The sequence below is a fragment of the Calidris pugnax genome, unplaced genomic scaffold (assembly GCF_001431845.1).
Source record: "Calidris pugnax isolate Ruff unplaced genomic scaffold, ASM143184v1 scaffold4, whole genome shotgun sequence".
NCBI classification, from domain to species: Eukaryota; Metazoa; Chordata; class Aves; order Charadriiformes; family Scolopacidae; genus Calidris; species Calidris pugnax.
Genome location: NW_015090781.1, coordinates 2,522,182 through 2,547,379, shown reverse-complemented (window position 1 = coordinate 2,547,379; position 25,198 = coordinate 2,522,182). Strand labels below are relative to the sequence as shown.

The following is a 25,198-nucleotide window of genomic DNA, read 5'->3' as shown; positions in this document are numbered from 1 at the left end:
TTAAGTCAGAGATTTACATTTATGAATTCTGTAAATTCCCATCGTCTGCAACTTCATCCTGGACACATGGATGACAAAGCCTACCCCGAATGAAGGCACTGCTGCCCTAAACAGCCTCCCACCCTGCTAAAAACCACCTTCCGTGCAGACAGGACCTTTCCCTTCAGCAGTTTCCTACAATCCACATTCCTATGCTTATATATTCCTTCTTCTGAGCTGGAACAGGAAATTTTGTAGCTGTAGATTGGCAGAGCAACATACATTGCATACCACACACCTGAAGCAAGTCTGCTTTTCTTTTTTATTTCTATTTTTCCTCCCTTTCCTGAGAGCACCGATACTCCAATCCCTGCTTGGAAAAAAAAAAATAAGAAACTGTCTCCCCCTACTCCTAATCCAGAGATGCAATGCAAAGCCTTGTCCCTTGAATTCCCTCTAAGTTATTCTTAGTGCCCATTTATATATGAAGATGCATGTATAAAGAACATCCATGCATGCCTGTTTCTCAAGTTGGCACAAGCTATTCAGACCATAAAGCTGTGCACAAGCCCCAGTGCAGGCACAAGACGTTTTGCACTGGAAATCAGCCATTGCCTTCCCAGGGATACATCCAAATTCCTGTTGGATACAGCAGCTCTAGTTAGAGGCAGAATCAGACAGACGTGTTGTGCTTTGATACACAGTGTAAAGCAGGCTTCAATTGACTCCACCAACCTTAGTGATAAAAGGTACATCCCTGTGCTTTAAACAAACTAACGCATTTTGGATACAGTTTACAAGTTTGATTTAGCATCTGAAAGTGACCATCACCTGCAGCCTCCTTGAAACTTTTTAGTTTCCTTCAGGAAAACTAGGACCAGCACCTGATTAGCACTTGGGTGACATGCACACAATCACCACTTTCTTTTAACAGACAGAGAACTGGTGCTTTACCATCATTCCTCTTCCTGCAGCAGTCTGAAACCTTCGCTCTGATAAATTCAGTCCTTCTCAGTTCTCTCCCAAATATAGTTTTTTTACTTTTAGAAGAACTGTGAGCAGGGGGAAATCCCCCAAAGAGGCCCAGTGCTTCCCTCCTTGTAATGAAACCCTGTAATGGAATGCCCTGCACTCCAATTAGGAAGAAATGCTAATTTTCTCCAGTTGAGCACCCCCTCTAGATGTATCTAATTTGTTTCACTGCTTTCATCTCTCCCCTCCATCGCATTTTCATTTAAAGGTTATGATCTGTTTGTGCCCTTCATGCCGCGCCCTGACAAGACACCCCTATGAGAGGTTGCAGGGGCCACGTAGCCCTTCCTAACCCCCTTCCCAAACAAAAACCAAGGCTTTTTTTCCCTCCACTGCCTCTTTAAGAAATGCAGAAAGATGAAGGGGAGGAGTGGGGAATTGGGAAGACAATAATTAAAAATAAAAAGTAGAGCCCTCTTGCCAGTTGGGTTGTTGGTTGTTTCCAACAAGAGGTTAGAGACCTTTGCACCATGACCAACAGCAGTATGACCAGTGCAGGCCAGATGGGAGAAACAGCATTACAGAGCTTTGCTACTTCTGCACATCCATTTTAGGAACAGCTGCCATGCAAGAATACCCTTTTGCGAAAGGTTTTGAGGTGCTGAATTATTTGGCTCCTTGCAGGGCTAAGGAATACATTCCCCTCTCCCTCCTCTCACAGGAGGGAGCACTTTCTGCTCTTCTGGGCAGAAAGGACAAGGGAAGTTGGCTTAGCTAAGGAAAAAGTCTCAGTAAAGCTCCTCCCACTCCTCTCTAAATATATTACACATTGTTCTGGGAGCCTGTGTTTTGATAAGTTCCTGTGTTTTGATAAGTTCCTCCAGTAGAGCAGAGGCTTGAGCTGGGTGGCATGGGCTTTCAAATAGCTCTTCATGGCATCCATAGATGTGTGGTGCCGTGGTTCTGGCTGGCTGTGGGCAGGCTTGGAAATCCCCAGGGCAGAACCCATCTGGACAGGATGCCTGCCCAGAAGAGCTTTCTACAAAGGCTGTATCTGTAGCACATAGGAGACAGGCATCCAGATTACCATACTGGTGCCACACCACCTCCTACAGGAATTTCAAAGGGCATTTTCACCAAATGAATATTATTAAAAATAAAAAAAATAAAAATCATTCCACCAACCTACCTCTGTTTCCTCCAACAAGGCCCCATTGCAGCCTGTCCCAGTATTCTCAAATGAAACAGTATCCCTGGAGCTGAATCCAGCATCTTCCCTACACACACACCCTGCTCCTAAGCCAAGCCATTCCCTAGTTGTGTTGAGCCTTTCCCTCCCTTCACTTCAATTCTCATCCTCTAGAAAGGAAACCCCTGGTCTACAGTCTCCAGACACAAGTTTCACCACGTATCTGTGGTCAACACCCTACAAGTGGAAAGCACCCAAAGAACAGAATCACAGAATCTTCTAGGTTGGAAGGGACCTTAAAGATCATCTTGTCCAACCATCAACCTAACTGACAAAAATAGACACCCACACAACAAACAAGGAGCATCATCACTAACCCATACCTCCCAGCACGACATCAACCTGTCTTTTGAACACCTCCAGGGATGGTGCCTCAACCACTTCCCTGGGCAGCCCAGTTCAGGGTCTGATAACCCTTTCAGTGAAAAATTTTTTCCTAATATCCAGCCTGAACCTCCCCTGGTGCAACTTGAGGCCATTTCCTCTCGTCCTGTCGCCTGTGACTTGAGAAAAGAGACCGACCCCCACCTCTCTACACCCTCCTTTCAGGGAGTTGTAGAGAGCCAGAAGGTCTCCCCTCAGCCTCCTCTTCTCCAGGCTGAATAACCCCAGTTCCCTCAGCCTCTCCTCATAAGACTTATTCTCCAGACCCCTCACCATCCTTGTTGCCCTTCTCTGGACCCGCTCCAGCACCTCAATGTCTTTTTTATGGTAGGGGGCCCAAAAAAGACAAAAGAACCAAAAAAGAACCTCTTAGTAAGCAACGCAGCTGAGTGGTCCCCAACTGAACTGGAGCGGGAACTGCCGGGTTCCACCTGTGGCACAGCCTGGAACAACCACCCTCTTGGAAAAAGCAGAGGAACAGCTGGATACGTTGCCCAGGCAGAGCATGGAGCAGGCTGTTCTTGACAATAAGGTGAAGCTGGAAAAGTACTGCAAGAGTGTTTTCTGTTATTAATAGGCACTTTGCTAATACTGCCCAAGATAGCCAGCTCCCTCTCACTCCTGTCATTTCCTGCTGCAGCCACCGAATCCCGCTCAGAGCGCTGTATGCTCCATTACAGACTATTTCCTCTCTCTACGGCTGCAATGCCTCCAAAAGCTTTTGCAGAAAGTTCTGATGATCCTCCCCCCAGCTCCTGCCCCCCTCCACCGACACAATTCCTTCATAAGTCTGAAAGGAGGGTGTAGAGAGATGGGGGTCGGTCTCTTTTCTCAAGTCCCAGGCGACAGGACAAGAGGAAATGGCCTCAAGTTGCGCCAGGGGAGGTTCAGGCTGGATATTAGGAAAAATTTTTTCATTGAAAGGGTTCTCAGGCATTGGAATGGGCTGCCCAGGGAGGTGGTTGAGGCCCCATCCCTGGAGGTGTTCAAAAGATGGGCTGATGTAGTGCTGGGAGGTATGGTTTAGTGATGATGCTCCTTGTTTGTTGTGTGGGTGTCTATTTTTGTCAGTCAGGTTGACGGTTGGACAAGATGATCTTTAAGGTCCCTTCCAACCTAGAAGATTCTGTGATTCTGTAAGTTGACTTTCTGGGACCACAAGCGAGGAGCGGGTGGGAGGCACACAAAGATTTACTCTTCCTAGATAGCACCCTTGCCCTTTCTCCTCCTCCCCCCACCACCTCCCCCCTGCAAACCCCCTCTCTATCTGGTCCATGCGAACAAACCCCGAGTGGGAAAGAGTGTTGGGAAGAGGCCCGTGTCTGGCCCAGCCGCCTTTCATCCAGGAGCTGCCTCTTCCCCTTGGAAAATAAAAGCATTGTGTGAAAACATTTTAATATATTCATGCACATTCCTATAGCTCGCAGGAGCGAGCGGGTCCCAGCGCCCTCCCCTCCCTGCCTTCCCAATGATTTTCCGAGGCAGCCAGGCACTGGGAATGCCACCTGTTTGCTCGGATGCCCGCGAGTATGTAAATTGTGGGAAGCTGCGGGCCAAGCGCTGTGGTTTTATTGTGCTGCAGAAAAGATTTTACTAATTACTTGCCTAAACTCCAAAGCAGTACGCCTGCTTTTTTTTTTTTTTTTTTTTTTAAAAAGGGACCTCAGGATGCTGTTTAAAAAAAAAAAAAAAAAAGGAGGGTAAAAAAAAAAAAGAGAGAGAGTAAAGGGAAAGAAGGAGAAGGAGAGGGAGCGCAAGGGATGCATTTCAAAGTTTCTGCAGCAATTGGACGGGGAGGGGGGAAGCTGGGCCCAATGTGAAATCATAGAGGTCAAAGGTGGGTCTCCCTCCCTTGTGAGAAAGTGGTGAATCAGGACGGTTTATCAAACGATCATTTTCTTTTGAAACTGGGAGGCAGCGGCTGGGACAATTCTGCAGATGTGCTTGATGAGTTCGGGACAAAAATGGGCCGCCTCCTCCCCCCCTCCCCCCTTTAAGGTCTCCCATCAGGGGTTGCTTCTCCCTCCACTGCTTCCAGGACCCTCCCCTCCCTTCTTCAGTGGTCAGCTGAGACCCCCACCCACTGCTCGCCTTTGTGTTCCTGGCCTTTGGACACACTGACAGGGCCCTTTATGAGACCCCAATCAAGACCCCCATGTCACAGGTACCTAGTAGAGATACCAGACCCTTTTCAAATGAGGAACAACAAGGAAAATATGCTGGCCCATTGTCCCAGCACGGCACCAAGGGAGATGAAAGGGACAGGCTGCTCCCTCTCCGCAGCCCGCCTGCCAATCAACCCCAGTTATTAAGGTCACGATGTGGAAATTCTTTTGACCTACACCTAATCAAAGATGCACCAGGGCCTTTTGAGACAACATGGGGGAAGGTGGGAGGGCAGGCATCCCCCCCCCGCCCTCCCCACCCATAAATACAGTGGAGCTTCCAAAGGGAATTTAGGAGGAGTTACCCCAGTTAGCGCCACAGCATGCTCGCCCCAAGTACCACTGGGGCAGCCAAGCTGGGCTCCATGCTGGTGTCCAGCCTCAGGAGAGCTTAAATTAAAAGCTTTCCTCAAATTTTGTGTGTGTCTATTTTTGTCAGTTAGGTTGACAGTTGGACAAGATGATCTTTAAGGTCCCTTCCAACCTAGAAGATTCTGTGATTCTGTGAAATGGTTTAGGTCATAGAATGGCTTTGGTGCCTTCCATCACAAACCGTTCTATGATCTATGAAAAGTAACAGACTGAGCTACTCTGGAGGTAGCTCAGGAGTCACCATCAAGGACACTGTGTGACAAGTATTAAGCACCCTCTTTCCCATTCCCAATAGCTGTGGTTTCCCCAGGCTGTGGGCTTCACAAAACGTGCTAAGGACTATCCAACACTGGGCCTTAAAAAGAAAAACTCAGTGGGCACAAACCTAGGAACCTCCAAAAGCTGAAACACCTGGAAGAGTGGATAGATGCCAGCCCTACAGAGCAGACATCCTGAATCCCCCTTACATTACACACGATGAAGATACCAAGACAACTTCAACAGTGGTAGCTCTTATGACCAGAGCACTTGGAATATGGACAAGATCACCTGCCCCTGGAAAGCTCTTCCCTATCACTTGCTGTGTAAGAGTCATCACCACACACTCAGTAACAGAACAGTTAGACACAGTACTTCAACCTGGCAACAGTGACACAAGAAGTGGCAGCCTACAGTCTGTGGTAGTTCACACAAAAGGGCAAAAAAAATCCAAACCCCAGAAGAGAAACATTTTCCAGCATCTATAAGAGACTTCTGCAAGTGTGTGATTTTGAATTTGGTCCTCCAGAAGAGCCATAAGGCATAAGTCATGGCCATCACCAGCACAAGCAAGACCAATATTGAAGAAACAGGAACTTCTGGCATCCTGTCTACCACCATGCAGGGAACACCCTTCCCAATCCCGCTGCCAGCTTGCTGCTCTCATCCTGTTGGCATCCTTCAACGCCCATCTGGAACAAGCTCATAGGGAAAGCCAAGCACGTTTGGGCTAGTGGTAAAGACATGAAGAGTGTGACAAGTCACAGCAACAAAGCTGCAGGTTTCATAATGCTAAACACTTCACTCGTGTGTTGATTCATTTTCCTCTGCCTTTTATCCACTTTTAGCTCATGAAAGACACCAATTCAGTGCTACTGCGAGCTCCCCAACTCCCATCAGAGAGCCCGCAGAAGATAACAGCCTACTGGTGGTGGCCAGCTGGGTGGGAGATGAGAAGTGGAAGATTCCAAAAAAGCTTTATCCCAAAGACTCATGTATTTACATAAATCCTACTATACAGCTTCTCTGCTGCAAGTCACTGCCATTCCTAAAACTATCCTCTTGTTCCTTGGCTCTTACACACTTGTTGAAGCAGGTGGAAGATGTTTTTTACTCTTGCTGATAAACCAACTAGCTCCTATACCAGAAGCCACTCAGCTACAGCAAGGCATGGCCCAGTTTAGGCTGTTGTGAGCCAAGATCCAAAAGGACACTTCAAACCAGGTACCTCCTGTACCCTTACAGTAAGGTGCGGTGCTCAGAGCAGACATGACTTCAGTGCTGCAGCACAGAAGACAGAGGTGAGTTTCTTCAGGGCAATATCCTCCACTATTGCCCTCCTTTCAAATGCCAATGGCAGGCTGAGGACCAGCCTCCTGCTGTCCTCAGAGTGAATCAACACTCTTTTAGAGGGGCTAGGCTGCTATCTTAGGACACTACAGCTCCACTTCCCACCTCAGGGCATGAGCTCACATCCTCTGAGTGACACCTCGGGCCTCAGCTGGGAGGAGGAACAGTGGAAGCTCAGCCTGGTTAGAGGCATCTGCACCTGGGGCTCTCACCGTGCAAGAAAGGTCCATCCCTCTCTGTCCCTCCCCGCCCCCAAAAGCAGCCCTTTGAAAGGCGGGGAGGGAACAGACACCACTCTAATTGTAGGAGTGAAACCTGGCATCCTCCTGCCCATCTACCTTTGCACTCCGTTCCTGATTCTCTTTGAACCTCTGGTGCAGCTTGTCAGGTCGCTGCCCTCCTGAGAGATCAGAAAAAAAAATACAGCAGTGATTACTATTGTACACTGATTTGCAAGCTGGAAAGAGAGAGAGAGAAAAAGAGAGAGAGAGAACAGCCTCCATGTGTCAGGCTATGAAAGGGCTGTGACTGAAGCCGCCTGAAAAACAAACCCTTAATTTAAATGTTAATGAAAGTGCTGAAGAGACATCAGAGGCTTTCGTTTCTCTACAAGGAGCAGAATCACCAGGTCTAGAATTTATGGCCCCCTTCACCTCCCCTCTCCCCTTCTCTGCTCCATCAGCCAGAGAAGTTAGGAAAGGGAAAAAAACCCTAATTTTAACATTAACTCCACACTTCCACCCTGGGATGCAATTGCTAAATTATCTGTTGGCAGGACACTGATCAAAGGTGGAAAAACAAAGGCACACTGCACAGCCGAGCAAAGGTAAACAGCAGCCAAGGTCTGGTGAAGTTACCTTCTCCCTCTGAGAGTTTAAAAAGCAAAAAGAAAACGATCACAAACTGGAAATAGAAACCTCAAACCATAAGGCTGCCAGCCCCCTCAACTAAGTTTCTTCTGTCACATCGATTAAACAGACATGGATTCTCCTGTGCAAACCAAGCAGCACAAGAAAGATGCTTCCCCTAAGCTTTCCAAGACAGACTTTCCCCTCAAGCAAGGGAAAAGATGAGAAAAAACTGCAGGGGGAGAAAAAAAAAAATAATTCAATATGCAATACAGCTCCACAGGATTAGAAACAGATGTCTGGGTTCTAACTCAGTTAGCTACTGCCTCCCAAAACCACTCACCTGCCCACAACCACTAGCGAGCCAATTCACAGAAGATATATACTTTAAAGTATTGGCCAAAAGTGACAAAAAAGGAGCAAGCCATCAGTCCTGTGAGCTCTAGATGGCAAAGGAAATAAACAGAAGTGAAGAATGGTAAGTTGCAGTTTTTTAGCCCATAGAAGTGTTTGTGTGTTTGTTTCTGGAGGAGAGAGAAAAGGGACATATGTGTTCACCCATGTGAAGAAGACCAAATACACTCATTATCACACAATTAAAGGTGGTCAAACAAAGTCTTCTTCCTCCCAACATCAAGGGAGAAGTCAGGGCACATGGATAAGACACAGGTGTCATTTTAGCTTCAGAGGAGAGAAACTGATACTCATTTCCTGCTCTTCAGCTTGAGGGTGAAAGAGCAGCAAGTCAGTTATGACTATATGACATATCTAGAAACCCACCTCCAGCTCACTCTCTGAGGTCAGTAAGAGACTGTAGTTAACACCCCAGGGTGGACTTGCAGAGTTAGTGGTGATCTCACAGTTGAGCAGGTTCTTCCTGCCCCTGGTTAAGAAACAGCTGCAGGTCAGAGTCCCCTCTCAACGATTCAAACCCCCCTGGCTCTACAGGTATCCCCAAGGGCAGCAGAGCTATTGGCAATGCACAAACCAGAATAAAACCCAGTTACTTGTCCCAAGTCTTAGCAGACTCAGAGAGGTTAACTGCTCAAAGCTAGGTCAGAGGAGAGCAACGGTACAGCCAACAGCTCCTCTTGCTATGCAGTGGGGGATGTCTGCTGATAAAGGCACACACTAACTGCTGCACGTTAGGGCTTCAATTGTACCATTAAAACACACAGCAAAGTTGCTCTGACTCAAGTGGATTGTTTTTGCTCTAGTGCAACCTGCAAGATCAGTTTCTTTCACGAAAAGTTTCCAGATAACCATTAAAAAGAAGTCTTCAAAATTAATCATTTTCATTATTCCCAATGGAAGAGAGGCCCGTCAGACAAGGTGCCTGTCAGTAACCCTTCCCTTTCTTTCTCTCCCCAGCAGGTTTTGTGTATGCATTACAATTTGTCTGCAGTTGTCCACAAGGGCAGAGGTCTCCCCAGATATTACTTCCCCATAATATTCCATGGGAGAAGCAATTAGATTAACAGAGATTTAAATTAGCATGTTAAAATAGAGGAGTCAGGTCTCAGCTACAGCACTGCATAATCAGAAGACACAGAGCAAGCCTACCTTTTTAAATCCAACTGCTCACAGAACTACTCATTTTTCCTTTAATTTAAACATTCCATGCAGATAGCTAGTCTTTGGTACAAACCTTCCTCCTCTCTTGGAGTAAACCTGCACTTCAGCAGGCAACATTTGCAAGGAGAGGTCACGTACTGCAATAGATCCATGACAGGGTTGGAAAAGGAGGGACTGTCTTTTGGGCTCACACACCCAAAGCACATTGATGCCACAACAGGGCACATTACAGTTGCCTAATGTTGCCCCAGATTGCACCAAAGTTTTCCTAGGTCTCCATCTATAGTTGCAGATTGAAAACCATTTGTGTGCCTCCATCATCTCTTTTCTTGGTTTAAAATTCAACACACCGAGTACAACATGGGAAGACCAGCACTCACCATAAATATTTTAAAATCTAAATAGCCATTGCCCAGATCCAGCAGGAGAAACCAGCTTAGATTTGAATACTTTTCTTAATCCAACACCAAAGAATTTCTGAATCCAAGATTAATAATTAATTTAGCACTAAGGTCCACTTTTTTCTTTCCCCTCCAGTTTACAAGCTTCTCTATCATTAGGGGGGAAAACACTGCAACAAATTCTCCCCTAAATAAAGGAACATTTCAGTAGTACAACAAGGCTTATGTTTCTGCAGCCATAAATGCCAGGCAATTGGACCTCATTTTCTCCATAAACCTATCCCTCAAATTAAACAGCGTACAGTGGTCACTTCTCTTCCTTGGCTACTGCCACCTCAGGGAATCACGAAGCATGAAGGTGCCACTATTCCACCAGAAACCCCTGGGTTTGCCTCACTTTGCACATTTGAATTGGTCCACTGCACTCAGGCTGGCCCTGGTCCCTGAGCACACATAAGTCACTGCAGTAAGCACCAGTAAATGAAACTTTAACATCTGCATGACGCAGAGTTCAAAAGGCAACTGAACTCAGAGGGAAGGGGATTAGAAGCAGCTAGGAAACACGGGTAAGGTACACAGCCTCTCTGTAAGGACAGACTTTTACTCCTCCATGGAGAAGGACAGCTTGGGAGTCCAATAAAAGCAACTGCCAGAGCAAACCGAGGCACCCTCAAGTATCCTGCTTTAAGGATACTCTCAGACTCTTCTCTAGCCTTTGATGTGACAGGCAACGTGGGACCTGCTGTTCCAAGCACAACAACCAGCAGGGCTATGCAGAAGACTTGCCAAAAACCCAGAAGGGACACAACGCCCTCCCCATCCCCACCACCCTGCAGGGCACTGCTAGAGATCCCCAAGGCAATGCAGCTCCAGTAACACACAGGGAAGGCAATTCCATGGCTGAAAAGGTTACACAAAGGACTAAGCACAGTTCTCCCCTGCACAGGAAGAGAGGACCCAGTATTCTTGGTACCCTTCTACTCCATCTCCCTTACAGGCATCATCTGTCTGCAGACCCTCCAAGTACCCAGCCTGGCATCACAAAGAGCAAGGAGGCCTCATCCCTGCCTCATCCTGCACACCTGCAGGAGGATCTCTGTAGGGACACAGGGAAACTGCAGATAAATCAAAGCAGAACACTCAAGAAAGATGCCTGAAGCCAGAGGAGCTGCACTTTAAGAGCACAAGTCTCTGAAGCTTAGTTTGGGTGTACAGGCACCGTTGATTAGAGGAGCAGTCTAGCAGACCAGGGCTACAGCAGAAAACTCAGCTGTGGGTCAGGGGCACGCGAGATACTTTCTAAGGAAGCTTCACACAGAGGAAGGTATCACTGCAAAGCAAGAAAAAAAAGTTTCAGTCCTGCCCATTAACAGCTGAGGTTCAGTAAGAATACAATCCTGACTACTCTAGAGATTCTTAGACCTGGCAAACCTCCAGGTCAGGAAACTACAGCCTTTCCAAAACACTTTTGAATGGTTAGAGCTAGAGGAGCCCTCCCTGCTGCTACCCCACTGCACACAACTGCTTTGAGCTGTTCCTGAGCTCTGTGTGTCCGTGGCAGAGTGAGCTGGTGGGTTCTCAGCAACGATGGGCCAAAATATAAGTACTGGTGGCCTGATTCTACAGCAGTTCTGCATCAGCAGAACCATCCACTCTTATGGAGCTCTCAGTTTACACCAGCACAGGTGAGAAGGGAGAACTGGGAGGGCACATCAAATATTTAGGAGGAAGCAGAGGTTATAGGCCATGTTCAGCCTCACTGAGGAACAAATGCATCCAAGCTCTGACAAGAAGGATGGGGGCTGCAAGGGACAAAAAGCTTCACACACAAGTGCATAGGGAATGCACACGGATGAAATATGGGCTCTTGCAAATAAAACAGAAACCACAGAGCTCCCCAAAGAAGACCTTGCTAGCAACCAGATATTATCTTTTTGATACTCACCCTCATTAGACAGCAAGCAATAAAACCTATTAGTGAAAAATTCATCTCCTCTGCCCCTTGCCCTGGCCCTCCCCCACCACATGCCCTCCTGCTCTGATCCTCTCTCTCTTCTAGGATGGCTGCGATTTGTTCTGGGAAGCGACAGGTTTATAGGTTAGCTGACACCTTCTCTCTGTGGAATTTTAATTAACTTCTCCCATCGTCAATATGTTAAGGAGCAGAGTTCCCATTATACGAGGTCAGCAGCGTGTTTCAGGCCCTGCTATATCAGCCGTCAAATTGAAGAATTAATGACGTGGCTAATTGGCTCTAATTCTCCACACCCCCCCTCCCCAAAATATGGAGGGGTAAGGGGGGGGCAGTGGGGTGGGCTAGCGGGGGAGGCTGTTACAGTCCAGTCTCATTACAAAAAGTGCACAATTTAAGCCCACTTGTTCATGGGGTAGCTGTTCCACCACCTCCCATTTATCACCCTGCAGGGAGGGAAGGGGGGGGTGGGGAGACAGTGGGTAAATATTGTGACAGAGTGTGCACAAGCGTGCACACCAGGGAGAGGAACACTGTCCTGACAAGAGGCCACCTCAGTAGGTCATCACTTAGGAGTAGGAAGCAGCATGCCACTGGGCTCTAACCAGCCACGGTGCTAGAGCCAGAGCCTGCCTGCTGGAGAAGGGGCCCTGCCAGCACAGAAGACAGTGAAGCACTTCTCTGTGACATCTTGCAGCAGCATTAACACACGTGGCACCTCTTCAAAACCACTATCTGTCTCAAACACTCAGAGCAACGGGATGAGGGAACGGCAAAATCATAGCGTGCCTGGAGGGTCGTTTCCCTGATAATGCCATTAGCTCTGCTGCCTGCAAAACAAGCTTGGAAATCTAATGAGGACAGCAGTCGTGTGAAGCATTTTGGTCTTGCACAAGCCTAAATGCACTAGTTGCAGAAATCACATGGGCAGTAACAACAGCTCTTCTTCCCCCCAACCTTTGAGGAAGAATGCAGAAGACTTAACAGTGAGCCAAAAAGATAGATTGTTGCTGGCCAGTATACAATTTTACCAGCAAGAGTTTCAGTTTCTCACATTTTCACTTCCTCAAGAAAAGAGCATGTTGAAAAACACCCTGGAAGACACTGGTGGAGGTACTGCCCTCGCCTCCCAAGCTGTAGTTGTAGCATCATGCCTGCACTAGAAGCACAGGGCTACTAGAAAACCTCATCCCTGAACTCCACTTCCATTTTTCCCAGGTCAGCATGCTCAAAGAAAGCTGAGCTCTGACCACTTACACACAGCTCCCAGGCAGGAGCCTTCCTCCTTGGCATCTCTCCTGCCAGAGAATGAGACTACAAGATGGCATCTTTTCAGTACAGAATACCTCCAGAAGATCCAGCTCATTACTTCAATTATCAAGTCAGAGAGTTTCCTCTGCAAGTAAGAATGAACAGGTCCCACCTGAGACAGTAACAGGAACGCAGGGCCATCTTCACAGCCTCTTTAGGAGTGGATCACTCCATTTCTTACAGGGAACAAAGACCACAGGCTCTTCTCTGAGCTCCTGCTTCAGGCACAAGCACCTGATCAGCCTCCATCCAAATCAAGTCCCTGAACTGTCCCACATTGGTGCCTCAGAGAGATTTGTGGACACACAACCTATCCAACCCCTTTCTGTTGGAAATTGGGAATAAAGAGAGCTCAGTTACCTTAATAATGGGCTGATAGCAATGGACCACACTCGATCCTCTGTCTGCACTGTATGGAGACACTGCCCACCTCTGCCCGCGGACAGGGACCAAACCTGAAGAGAGAGATGCATGTTATGCCACGTCACCCAGGTAGGACACACACTGCTAGTGTTGTGCTGCAAGAGCTGCCAAAACCACCACGCTCACCTTCCCTGAGATCCTCTCCCTGAAATCCCAGTCCTTAGTTTTGAGGAGCCAAACCATCAATCACTGGCAGAAACAAGCACTTAAAGTTACATAAAGATTCAGCTTACAAGTATGACCTTCCATCCCACTGGTAACAGAGAGCACCCTCATCACCCTTAATGCTCTTTAGGGCAGCACCCAACGCAGAGACTTCTCATCTTCTGTAGTTAATTAAACAGGAAGGAGATTTGTTCAAATCTCTGCTGTTCTCTTGAACAGTGTGGGAAGACTTTGTACCGTCTCCGAAAACTTTCCATTCATATTATCTATAAAATTAATAATTCATTATCCTGTAAAATACTTTGTGGTTGGCTTTTTTTTTTATAAACCCACCCCCTTTCAACCAAGTTTCTTAAGTGTATCCCCAGCTATTTTCAAACAGCCCCCCCCCTTTGCTTACCACCAGTTCACCACACACATCCCTTTGTTTATGGGTCCTAATAAAGCCCCCCAGATTCTTGCTTGTGGGCCTTCATTTTCTCCCCTTTGCCTTCATTTTTGGCCCACAGGACTGGAGCTCCTCAGTTCTCTGTAACCCACCCCCAATGTTTCACTTCAAGACTTCAAAGCTGGGAGTGCCCTATTTGTTTGTTTGTTGATAATGCCCAGGATTGCAGGCTATTCTTGTCAGCGGGGAATTTAGCACCTAGTGTCAGCAAAAGCAGCAGAAAAGCTTAACTCTTTTAAGGCATCCCTATCTCCTACAGGTTAAAAATATTGCTCAGAGCACACTATCTGGTGCCTATCACACAGGAATGTACATTAGCAGCTCTTCAGGGCTTAGTCCTAATCAACACTCAGCAGAGCCCTCAATAGCTTAGACACTTAGAGCCCCTTTAAAAGGCTGGTAGGGATTCCCTTCCACCTTCCAAGAGTCTCATTCATGCAAACAAGACAGCCTACAAAAGAGATGATAAAAAAAATAAGCGGTGACCATCCCTAGAGCCTATGCACTGGGTGGGCAAGATCTCACACCAGCTCCAAGAAAAACAGCCTTAAATTCCCCTCTGGCCTTCAGGAATTTGTTCTCAAGGTCAGGGAGCTCTGTCCTGCGGCTGTCAGGGAAGCAGCAAGAAGGCACTCTCCCAGCAAAGAGCCTCCACAGAACAGAGAGGAGCAGCCCATGCTTAAGCATGAAACAAAGCAGCATCAAGGCCTTGCTCCCAGGAGGGGAGCAGCATCCCCAACAGTACCTTCTGCATCTGAACATTGCTCTTTTCGGGAGCAATTTTACCCATACTGAGGGATCAAAGAGAACAGATAGGGTCATGCTGCTCAGCAGCCTGCCAGATAGTTACCGTTACCACACATTTCCTTTAAAACCTTGAAAGAGATATTTAAGTCTTTCTTTGCCCCAGCTTCCCCTCTTGCAAAAGAGAAACAGAGGTTTTTCCTCTTAATGCCATTAATGCTCTCCGATATGTACCGGGGACCAAGAGTATCCATCAGTTACACTGAGCTACAGCCAAAGCTTCATCATACAGCAACCAGTTCCACCAGTGAAACAAGTGGTTGTGAAGATGCTACAGGTACTACATCATGCTGCCATGACAAGGGGGAAACACTTACATAGAGAATGTCCTAAACTACTAAAACAGAGGTTGTTAGAGCTCAGAAAACAACTCTCCAGGTCCACATAGGAACATCGCACTGCCAACTAGATTCAGAAGGACTAAAACCAAAAATTGTGCTATCTGACAGGATTCAGTGATGCCAACTGGAAGAGAAAAATGGGAGCTAACAGCATTCATAGTCTGACTTCACTCTTGGTTTGCAAACCAAGAACCATAAAAAATTAAAATAAATAACTGTTTAAAAAAAAAAAACAACACCACCAAAACCTACAAATAAGCAAGCCACAACCCCACAAATTTGGAAAAGGCATCATACTATCCCTTAAAGTGATCAAATATAGAACAGGGAGCACACGAAGCCACAGTGTGCCACAAAGCAAGGCTGTGCTTGAGATACATGGCACATTTCAGATTAACTACCAGGGATCTCCACTGCACGTTTTGCTTGTTTTATTTGCAAGATGTTTTGCTTCTCTCACTGTACATCGCTGCAGCCTTCTGCACGTCCTAGTTTAAACCAGCAGCTGATGTCAGAAAGTACTGCCAAATCTCTTTCTTAAAAGCTTGGCACAGCAAGCAGCTTTTCAGACACATGAGCCTATGCCAAGGTACCCAGGGCTCCTCCTGCAGACACACAAGACGTGGGTCACAGCTGTTCTGCTGACACAAACATCCATGATACAGGACCTCTGAGGTCACTTCTGCAGCAGCACCTGCTGGAACTTCACTGCTCACCTTCGCTGTTCTGTCCCTGGAGCCACTGACAATGAGGCCACCTTGGAAGTCCACACAGTTCACCTCCTGTTCATGTGCAGAGAACTTCACGCTGTAGGAGCCATGGATCTTGTGAAGGATGATATTTCCATCTCTGAAAAACAAATCCCCAGACAGAGAGTCCGTATCAGCTGCATCTCCCTTGGACATGCACCTTCCATCAGTGCTTAGGAATGCCACAAAAAGCCCAAGACTGTTCTCTCATGGAAGCTGGAATCCATGCAGTGTTATTAACCCTCCACTCCTCACACATCACCTGTTCTCCTGCAATCCCACATGTGGCCATTCAAAGCCTGATCTGCCACACATGACAATTTTCCTGGCTATCTTTCCCCTTTCACTTTGTGTTAAGCTGCATAAACTAGCAGAGCAGCCATTCCTCCTCCTATTGCTTTAAGCTTGCCAAAATCCTTGCTGGAGGCTGAGTGGCTGGAGTAAGGGAATAAGCGAGAGGTCATTCTCACCCACATCCAAACCTCAGCTTTTCATTCATTGCAGACCAGCACTGCAGGGTATTGTGCTTTGAATTAACTACAAAGATATTTAGACTTTTTTTCAACCAATACAGTTAGTGGAATTTTAAATGCATGCCTCAATTTTTACCTGAATTTTGGGCTACAGTTAACCAGAGACAGTCTGAGGACAGGCAGGGCAGACAGCCACGCTTGCACCGCCCAATTGTGTGCTTAAGTACTCTGAATATTAATAGCTAAAACTTTATAAATAACAGTTCTGTCATTTGCTGTAATTGAAAAAGGCCAGTCAAATGCAAAATTAATTGGAGAAGTGTGTGTGTGTGCTGGAATGCTTGGCAGTTTTCCCCCCTCTCCACAATTATATCAGTGGGTCTAATAAACATATACTTGTCTCTGGAAAGCTTTATACAGCACTGTGGTCCCAGTTAACCAGCAGATCTGAATATGGGAACACAGTCTAGCTCCCCACGCTCTTAACTGGGGAAGAAATGAAAACTGCACAGCAGTCAATCCTGATTAAACAATCCTGTGGACATCTACAGAAGCTCAAAAGAGAAAAGGACAGTTTTTATAAAGTCAACAGCATGAGACTCAGCTCCTCCACAGCTGTAGTAGAAGATTTTTCACAGAATCACAGAATCACAGAATCACAGAATCACAGAATCACAGAATCACAGAATCACAGAATCGTTCAGGTTGGAAGAGACCCCTTGTCATCAAGTCCAACCATCTCCCCTGCTCTACAAAGTCCTCCCCTACACCATGTCCCTCAGCACTGCATCTAAACGGCCCTTAAACACAGCCAGGGATGGGGACTCCACCCCCTCCCTGGGCAGCCTGTTCCAATGCCCGACCACTCTTTCCGTGAAAAATTCTTTCCTAATGTTCAGTCTAAACCTCCCCTGTTGGAGCTTGAAGCCATTCCCTCTCGTTCTGTCACTAATTACCTGTGAGAAGAGACCAGCAGTGTCTCTACAGTGTCCTTTCACGAAGTTGTAGAGAGTGATGAGGTCTCCCCTCAGCCTCCTCTTCCTCACACTAAACAGCCCCAGCTCCCTCAGCCGCTCCTCATACGATTTGTTTTCCAGCCCCCTCACCAGCTCCGTTGCCCTCCTCTGCACTCGCTCCAGCACCTCCAGATCTCTCTTGGATTGAGGTGCCCAAAACTGGACACAACACTCCAGGTGTGGCCTCCCCAGTGCTGAGTACAGGGGCACAATCACCTCCCTGCTTCTGCTGGTCACACTATTTTTGATACAAGCCAGGATGCCATTGGCTTTCTTGCCCCCCTGGGCACATTGCTGGCTCATATTCAGCCGTTTGTCAACTAGAACCCCCAGGTCTCTTTCTTCCAGGCAGCTCCAGCCACACTTCCCCAGCCTGTAGCGCTGCAGGGGGTAGAACTAAATCATAAAAGAGAAAGCAGCAGTAGTTGAAGGTAGCCAGGAGTGAGGATAGCGTGTAGCAAGATGGACCCCCCTCTGCACTGGGCTGGAGTTACACAAAACCTTCCCAACTTCACTGCCACACTCCTTGGGCTCCTTCATTCCCCCAACTTACCCCCCTCCGCTGACGATGTGGGAGTTGACAAGAACAAAGCGACACACGTCCTCCTGGTGGCCAGAGAAGATCGCCTGAGGGTGCCGCTGCAAACCTGCGCCGTCCGGACAGAGCGGGTAGGCCTGGATGTTCTCTGCTTGAGACAGGTAGAGATACTCTCCATCCAGCTCCATCCAAGGCATCAAACTGCAAACAGAGAGCAGGTTGGGGGAGCGCAGTGGGGATGAAGACAAGAAAACAAAACAAAACAAAAAACTTCACACCCAAAAAGGAAAAAAAAAATAGCTTTTGATGATGTTTACACATGCCATCAAATGCCCACTCAAGAAAACTGTGAAGTTGGACCTTCTGGTGGCATGTAAAAGCAGGGCTTAATGTAGTGGCGCAGTTAAGGAGTGAAGCTTCTCCAGCAACATACAAAGCAGATCACGTTGCTGACATTTTTCTAACAAAGGGCTGAGGAAAAGGAAGCACAGAATCTCTGAAAGAGAAGATGGCCAAGAGTCTAGGGAGTTTAGCTAGGAAATACTTAAGGCTCCCTGACCTCTCTTCACAAGCCCTACACTTTTTAAGAAACTAGACAATCAGGCATTTGTGAGCTACACCCAGCATTTCTAACAGAACCTTCAATATGGGGCTCTTGGTGCAAACAGTCAGTCTTGCACATGAGCTGCTGATGTCCAGCAGAGACCACAAAGCTGCCATTGTCTCACACCCATGAGCAGGGGAGCAGGTCACATTGACTAACACAGGCCTTCCTACGGACACAAAGTTTTCCACCTCCTGCATTCTCTCTATGCTGATACATAAAGCAGCAGGGTAAGCCCGAGGCTGTCCAAGAACTTTGTGCTCATCATATAAAGGAGGTATTTTCCTATGTTCATACCTCTTCCACTACTGAACCAAAAGCAATTGCAGAGCAACCTCTTGATTTCTCTTGCCTGTCTTTCAGAAGAGCCCATACACCCTTTTTCCCCCCTTGCTATTTACAGGTAGCAGGTTCCAGGCCAACAGCAATGGACTGCTAAAGGAGCTGCTCCAAAGGATTTTGAAGATTGAAGTTACAAATAAAAAATATGTTTCACTTTGTGGGAGACGAAGAAGAGGAGGAGACGCTCAAGGGATGTCTGAATCAAGTCTGTCATCACAAGAAGTTTATTATTATCTAAACAAAACAGGCTACAATGCACACTTGGGCAGGGAGCTCTTTGCTGTCCTTTTGTGTAGCCACCAGAAAATCAGCAAATAGGCCTTCTGGCTACAGCAAGGCCAGATACAAAAAGACTTTATGGGCCAGGGTATGTGAAATTGTCTCCACTTTGCAGTCATTGCTGAGTGCACCAATACCCACGCAAACACTGAGCAAAGCCAGAGCCCTTCCATAGAGCAGTCTTTCAGTTTTCAAACTATTCACGAACAAACTGTTTTGAAATCAGAGGGCTTCTCATAAAAACCTGTCTCCCTCTTTTTTGAAGTTATTCATCCTCAGAGATCCTGATTTTCTGTGCCAGCAGAGCCATTACGCACAGCGATACTCATAACATCACTATGAGGAACCAGAAACAAGCAAGAGGACAAGATTGCCTATTAGACAGAAGGTTCCTGCTTGCCTGCATTCATCTCCAATAATAGGATTTTAGTAACATGGGCAGAGCATAGGTTATAATGTTCATTTGGGACTTGATCATACGCATGTGAAAAATAAGAGGCATCTTTAGAGCAGCAGCCTTGGTTTTAGGCCGGCTGTGATTTCCCCTTCCTTCCTCCACACCCACACACTCCTCTGAAGGCAAGTGAATATCCAGCTTACCCAGACTACAGCCCGTTTCTGTGGCTCTCCTCAGGCTGCACTTTAGCTTTTTACTTTTTTCTATGGCTTTTTCATAAGGAGAAGTAACAAATTTGAAGCAGGATAAATGAAGATTAGAGGATTCAGTTGGGATGGTGGCCTCATTAAATCAGCCCTTGCCTTTCACTTGGGAAGCTGGTTTAGTAATGATCTCTAACGTCCACAGAGCCTGGCCTCACAGATGGTTGCAAGCACTTCAAAGGCAGGTACACATCCTGCACCAAAACCCACTCTCCTCATTGCAGCTGTTCTGAGGACTTTAGACAAGCAGTGGCACATTATCCACCACTTCATTCTACACAACACAAAAAGGCATGAAATCTCAATAGCAGGTCCCTGTTCTGCAGCAGCTAACAAACCATAGCCCTTCTTATTTCTCCTTCCACCCAATGATGTGAAGACTGAAAATTTAGATGTACTGCTCAGACAAGAGTCTACCTTATGGTTGGCTTTGAAAGCTGAGTATACCTTTGCAACTAAGAATTTAATTATCTCCTCATATCAAATATGCCGAGACCCATGGGAGGAGGTTCAACAAGGCCAAGTGCCAGGTTCTATTCTTGGGTCACACCAACCCCTGCAGCGCTCCAGGCTGGGGGCAGAGTGGCTGGAGCTGCCTGGCAGAAAAGGACCTGGGGGTGTTGGTCGCCTGTCGGCTGAACAGGAGCCAGCAGTGTGCCCAGGTGGCCAAGAAGGCCACCAGCATCCTGGCCTGTGTCAGGAACAGCGTGTGGTATAGGACTCGGGAGGTGATGGTCCCCCTGTACTGGGCACTGGGGAGGCCCCATCTCGAGGGCTGGGGCCAGTTTTGGGCCCCTCAACACAAAAAAAGACCTTGAGGGGCTGGAGCAGGTCCAGAGAAGGGCAACGGAGCTGGGGAGGGGTCTGGAGAAGAAGTCTGATGAGGAGAGGCTGAGGGAGCTGGGGGGGTTCAGCCTGGAGAAAAGGAGGCTGAGGGGAGACCTTCTGGCTCTCTCCAACTCCCTGAAAGGAGGGTGTAGCCAGGGGGGGTCGGTCTCTGCTCCCAAGTCACAGGCCATGGGACAAGAGGAAATGGCCTCAAGTTGCACCAGGGGAGGTTCAGATTGGAGATTGGGAACAATTTTTCCACGGGAAGGGTTGTTAAGCCTTGGAATGGGCTGCCCAGGGCAGGGGTTGAGGCCCCATCCCTGGAGGGATTTCAAAGCCGGGTTGCCATAGTGCTTAGAGCCATGGGGTAGTGATGGTTTTATCAGAGTGAGGGTGATGGTTGATCTGAAAGGTCCCTTCCAACAAGGGAATGATTCTTATGCTTTTTTTATTTTTCCCAGAAAAGGAGGGAAGCATAAGGTGGTAGAATGAAGAAGCACAAGGCAGAACTATGGCAATTTGCATTTTATATTTCTACATCCAAATCTGGGGTCAGGATAGAGCATGGGAGACAAATGAAGTATTCTCAGGGGACACAGAAGTCAATATCTGGGACCAAGGTACAACCACTGTGAGAGCAGGACAGAAAATTGCTCATGGCATACAACAACAGATAGGAACATAACAGTCTGAAGTCTGTAGTAAAGACTGCTAAATCCAACTACAACTGCACAGATCTGAACAATGCCAAATTCAAGCTCTTACTAAAAGAGGAGCTCTTGACTCCCAGAATGAATCTCTAGGGCAAGACAGCAACTGCAGTTACCGCACACCCAGCTAGCCAACATCATCACTTGTAAGATCCCATGGTTCACTAGGGGCAAGAAAGATCTCATTTCAGGGCAGAGACACAAACCCAAGGCCTGAAAGGAGCTGCCACAGAACAAAGTAGAGGAAAAAGGAGCCACTTGCTTGCATTTCCATTTCAGGACTGTCTCCCTCCGGCAGCGTCCGTGCCTCCAGTTCCGAGATACTTTCACCCTGTCCTTCACTGGAATGCCAGCCGCTCTGCAGACAGAGGGAGAGAGATGAGATTAGCAAGCAGGATTGATGCTATGTGTACAACAAATACACTCACAAGCTGGTCACAGGTGTGTTCTCACTCTGGTGCCACATGGAAGTGGCAAACATTGCTCTGGGCCACACCAGAGCAAGCACACCCCTAAGCGTTGACGAAAGGAGCACTGGGCAGAGTGGGTACTTATCAGCAAAGAAAGCCAAACTGATGATCACTAATGTACAAGCCTTAAATCTGATCAAAACCTGGTCTAGTGTACTGAATGCAACACGGGTTCAGACAAAATTTAATCAGAGTAAGTTGACATGGAAAGAAACCACAAGAACAACCAGAGAAACAGAACATCACTCTTCTAATAGAGACTAAAGAAAGCCAGTTAAGATAAGGGTAACGCCATACAGGAACAGATCGGGGAAACACTAGTCAGCAAAATATCAAAACTAGAAGCCAGAAGATCATGTCCAGCCAAAAGACTAGTAAAGAAACTGCTCCAGACTCTCACCTGCCTGACAATCACATCACCAGATATCTTGATTTCTAATTATTTTATGTTCAAACTAAAAATGAAATTTATTCATCTGTATAACCACCCAAAGCACACACACCCCAAGACAGACCATCTTTTGCAACAGCTCACCAAGGGATAGAGAATTCAACCACATCGCTGGAAAATTCTCTGCTTACAGTCAGACAAAGTTACTAAAAGAGAGACTGCAGTTCATAAGCAGTTGCTGGGATACAAATCAAAGTTATTGGGACAAGCTGAGACAAGCCAAGATCAACACAGCTCAAGAGGTGACAAAAGGTAGGTACCACAGAGACCTGGGACCAAGGTCTCTTTAGACTCAACAAGAGCATACGCAGCTCAAGCAGCTGTTCAACATCCGTTCTGCTTTCAGGATCCAGGGCTGATTAAAGGATGGGGGGGGTGAGGTGGGGGGTGGAAGGCAGCTTCAGCTCCTGTCTCTCTCATATCATAAACTTAATTATTCAATATCCCTGGTGGAGCTGCTAAGGTAGAAGAGATGAGAAAAATACAAACAAGAAGAAAGTCTTGAATTTCTCCTTTGTAACTAGGGGTTGTGAACCACTCACTAGATTACAAGACTTTCCTCCTTTCATGCACTTCTCAACAGTCAATGTTCCCAAATGCATAGGATGAAGGGAAGATCCTTGAGAGATGGTGACTGGTGCCTGATCAGGTTCCCTCCTCCCATCCCTACTGTTACCCAAACACACTTCCAAAAAGCGGAGTTTTTGGGTACTCTGTAATTTTTAAAACAAAGATTAGCTCCCTGTAAATAAACATCTCCTTTGGTTGTTAATGGGTGTAGGAATCTCTAACCTGGCCCTGGGGCCTGGCCAGATTCTCATTTTCCCAGCCTTCCTTCCATAGCCTCGGGCTCCTTTTTTTCTGCTCACCCTTCCCTCCCCTTTTCTGTGCTTTCCGGCACTTAGTCACCATTATAATTTGACTGCATTCCTGGGCACGTGACCCATTTTAAACAAAAACAGAAGCCACACACATAAAAGCCCCTAGAAAGCTTTGACACTGTAAGTTTATGATCAGTAGAGCCACACCAAATAAACCCAAATTTAGGAAGCTATGAGCTCTTTATTTCTCCTCTAGAGAACTCTAGAGTTAGCCTAGGCTGCAAGAAGAGGAATTCCTTTTTTAAAGGGAGCACTTGCAGGAGCTCGTGGGGCCAGATAGTGTCTGAGATGAGGAATGCACAGCACTGAGAAGTCAAGTCAAGTACAGCAGCCTCCTCATCGCTTATTACTCTCCCAGACAGAGTTCAGGCTCTCCGCCTACATCCAGTTCCATTTATTACTCCAAAACACTTCTCCTCCCCACACTCAACCCTCAGTTAAGTTCTCCCCATGTACAGATTTTAAGCCACCAGCTCACACAGTGATGGAAAACACACTCACGCCACAACCCCCCTCCCAACGTGTACTGGCCCAACCAGACATCCTGAGCTCAATGCACAAACCCTACTAAGGCTAGATGTAATTTCCAAGGCTCTGAAAAAGGTGAATCCAAGGTCAAAAACGCAACCCCCATCTTACACTGCTGGTCACTTTGCTAGTTGGGGAAGAGTCTTTGATCCTCCTGCTGCTAAAAGGGGAATTTCAGAAGAGTCACACATCGGCTTGGCCCACAGTACCTGTCCACTACTGCAGTTAGTCCTGTCACAAACACATCTTTCTTTCATACAAATCAACAGTTTCTGTCTGGAAGGAGTGAGGTGGGTGGGGAGGGCTATATGGGGGAGGTCTGGTAGGGTTTTGGGGGGCTTTCTTTGTTTTACTGCTAATGGGTACATTATTCATCCAGCCTGCCACCTCCATACAGCAATTCTGGACTCAGCTCATTCACACGCATCTTGGAAACACCTACCTTTTACTTCCCAGACAATTTATTTATGCAAAATAGAGGAAGAATGGGGACAGAACATGAGGCCACGGTAAAGGGGATGTAGAAATTGGCCTGATACATCTCTCCCCTTTGCCAAGGGCAGCAGAGATTGAACTGAAAAATCATTAAATCATTGCAAGTGTTGGTCAAAGACATTTGATCCCCTTTAGCAGAAGGGAAGTTAAATCAAGCCCCCTGATGGAATCAGATGCTGAGATATAATTTGATTTGCTTCCTCAACGGCACTCTCCAAAGCAACTCCCAGAATACATCAAAAAATGTGATGAGCATCAATGAAATGCATGCAAGCAGTTCCCAAATCTTAGAAAGTTAAGAAGGGCATCACCCTTAATCATTTGATAAAAAAAGATCCTTTTCTCCTCTACAAAGATGATTTTGCTTCAATCATGATCAATACACTTTCTACACATACAAAACATTAAGAATTGTTCCATGATGACCAAATCAACAGACATCACACATCTACACTGAGTGGTTGACTTAACCAAGTCCCTCCCACTTCAGCAACTGCATTGGGCATCCAAAGATTGAGGAGACTAACCCACCTTATGAAGACAAATCACAGAATCACAGATTTGTCAGAGTTGGAAGGGACCAGCCAATGAATACCTTGACCTTTCCTCATATGCAAACCAGCAAAAACTAAGCCATGTGCTTAAAATTCTGTACATGCTTAAGTGCTCCGTGAAACCAAGATCTTGGCATCCACGTTCTCAGAGAAGCCACCCAACAGTGAATTTCAAGACTGCTGAAGGCCTGCTCACTTGAGGAAGGACTGTTATTTTTGTTGGGACCTATACAGCCCTGCATTGGAAAGTAACTGAAGCACAGCTCAACATCCTAGAATGATGACCAGAAAAATAGGAAGAAACCAGTGAAGACTGAATTAAATTTAGGCAAAAAGTTCTTAAAGCCCAGAGTCCATCATTTTACCACCTCTGCTAGGGCATCGCAATAATCAACAGCTCATAAAATTAAGTGATGCAGAACATGCAAGGCTACCTTTGTTATTAATTAATTAAAAATCCACTCTATCAGGATCCCAAACCATGTGGTGCAATAAATGACCTGAGCTAATGCATGTTTCCAATTGCACACATTCCTGATGGAAGCTCCCTTTACAAAGGCTTCCTTACACTAAGAAAGAGAAGCTGAACATTTCTTACAGCCT

General features: G+C 46.8%; 1 protein-coding gene across 2 annotated transcripts in view; it reads right to left on the bottom strand.

The window, feature by feature from the left end:
• The window catches only part of LOC106897333 (F-box/WD repeat-containing protein 4-like), a 64,689-nt gene that overhangs the window by 31,162 nt on the left and 8,329 nt on the right, over positions 1 to 25,198 (bottom strand). Inside the window, exons 2-5 of one of the 2 annotated variants that reach the window (XM_014957920.1) lie at positions 21,479 to 21,574; positions 17,809 to 17,994; positions 15,734 to 15,866; positions 13,197 to 13,291 (exon numbers count right to left, since the gene is read on the bottom strand). In XM_014957920.1, coding sequence (XP_014813406.1) covers positions 13,197 to 13,291; positions 15,734 to 15,866; positions 17,809 to 17,994; positions 21,479 to 21,574 — 510 coding nt within the window. The remainder of the gene's footprint in view (positions 1 to 13,196; positions 13,292 to 15,733; positions 15,867 to 17,808; positions 17,995 to 21,478; positions 21,575 to 25,198) is intronic. The other variant, XM_014957929.1, reaches the window with a different exon arrangement.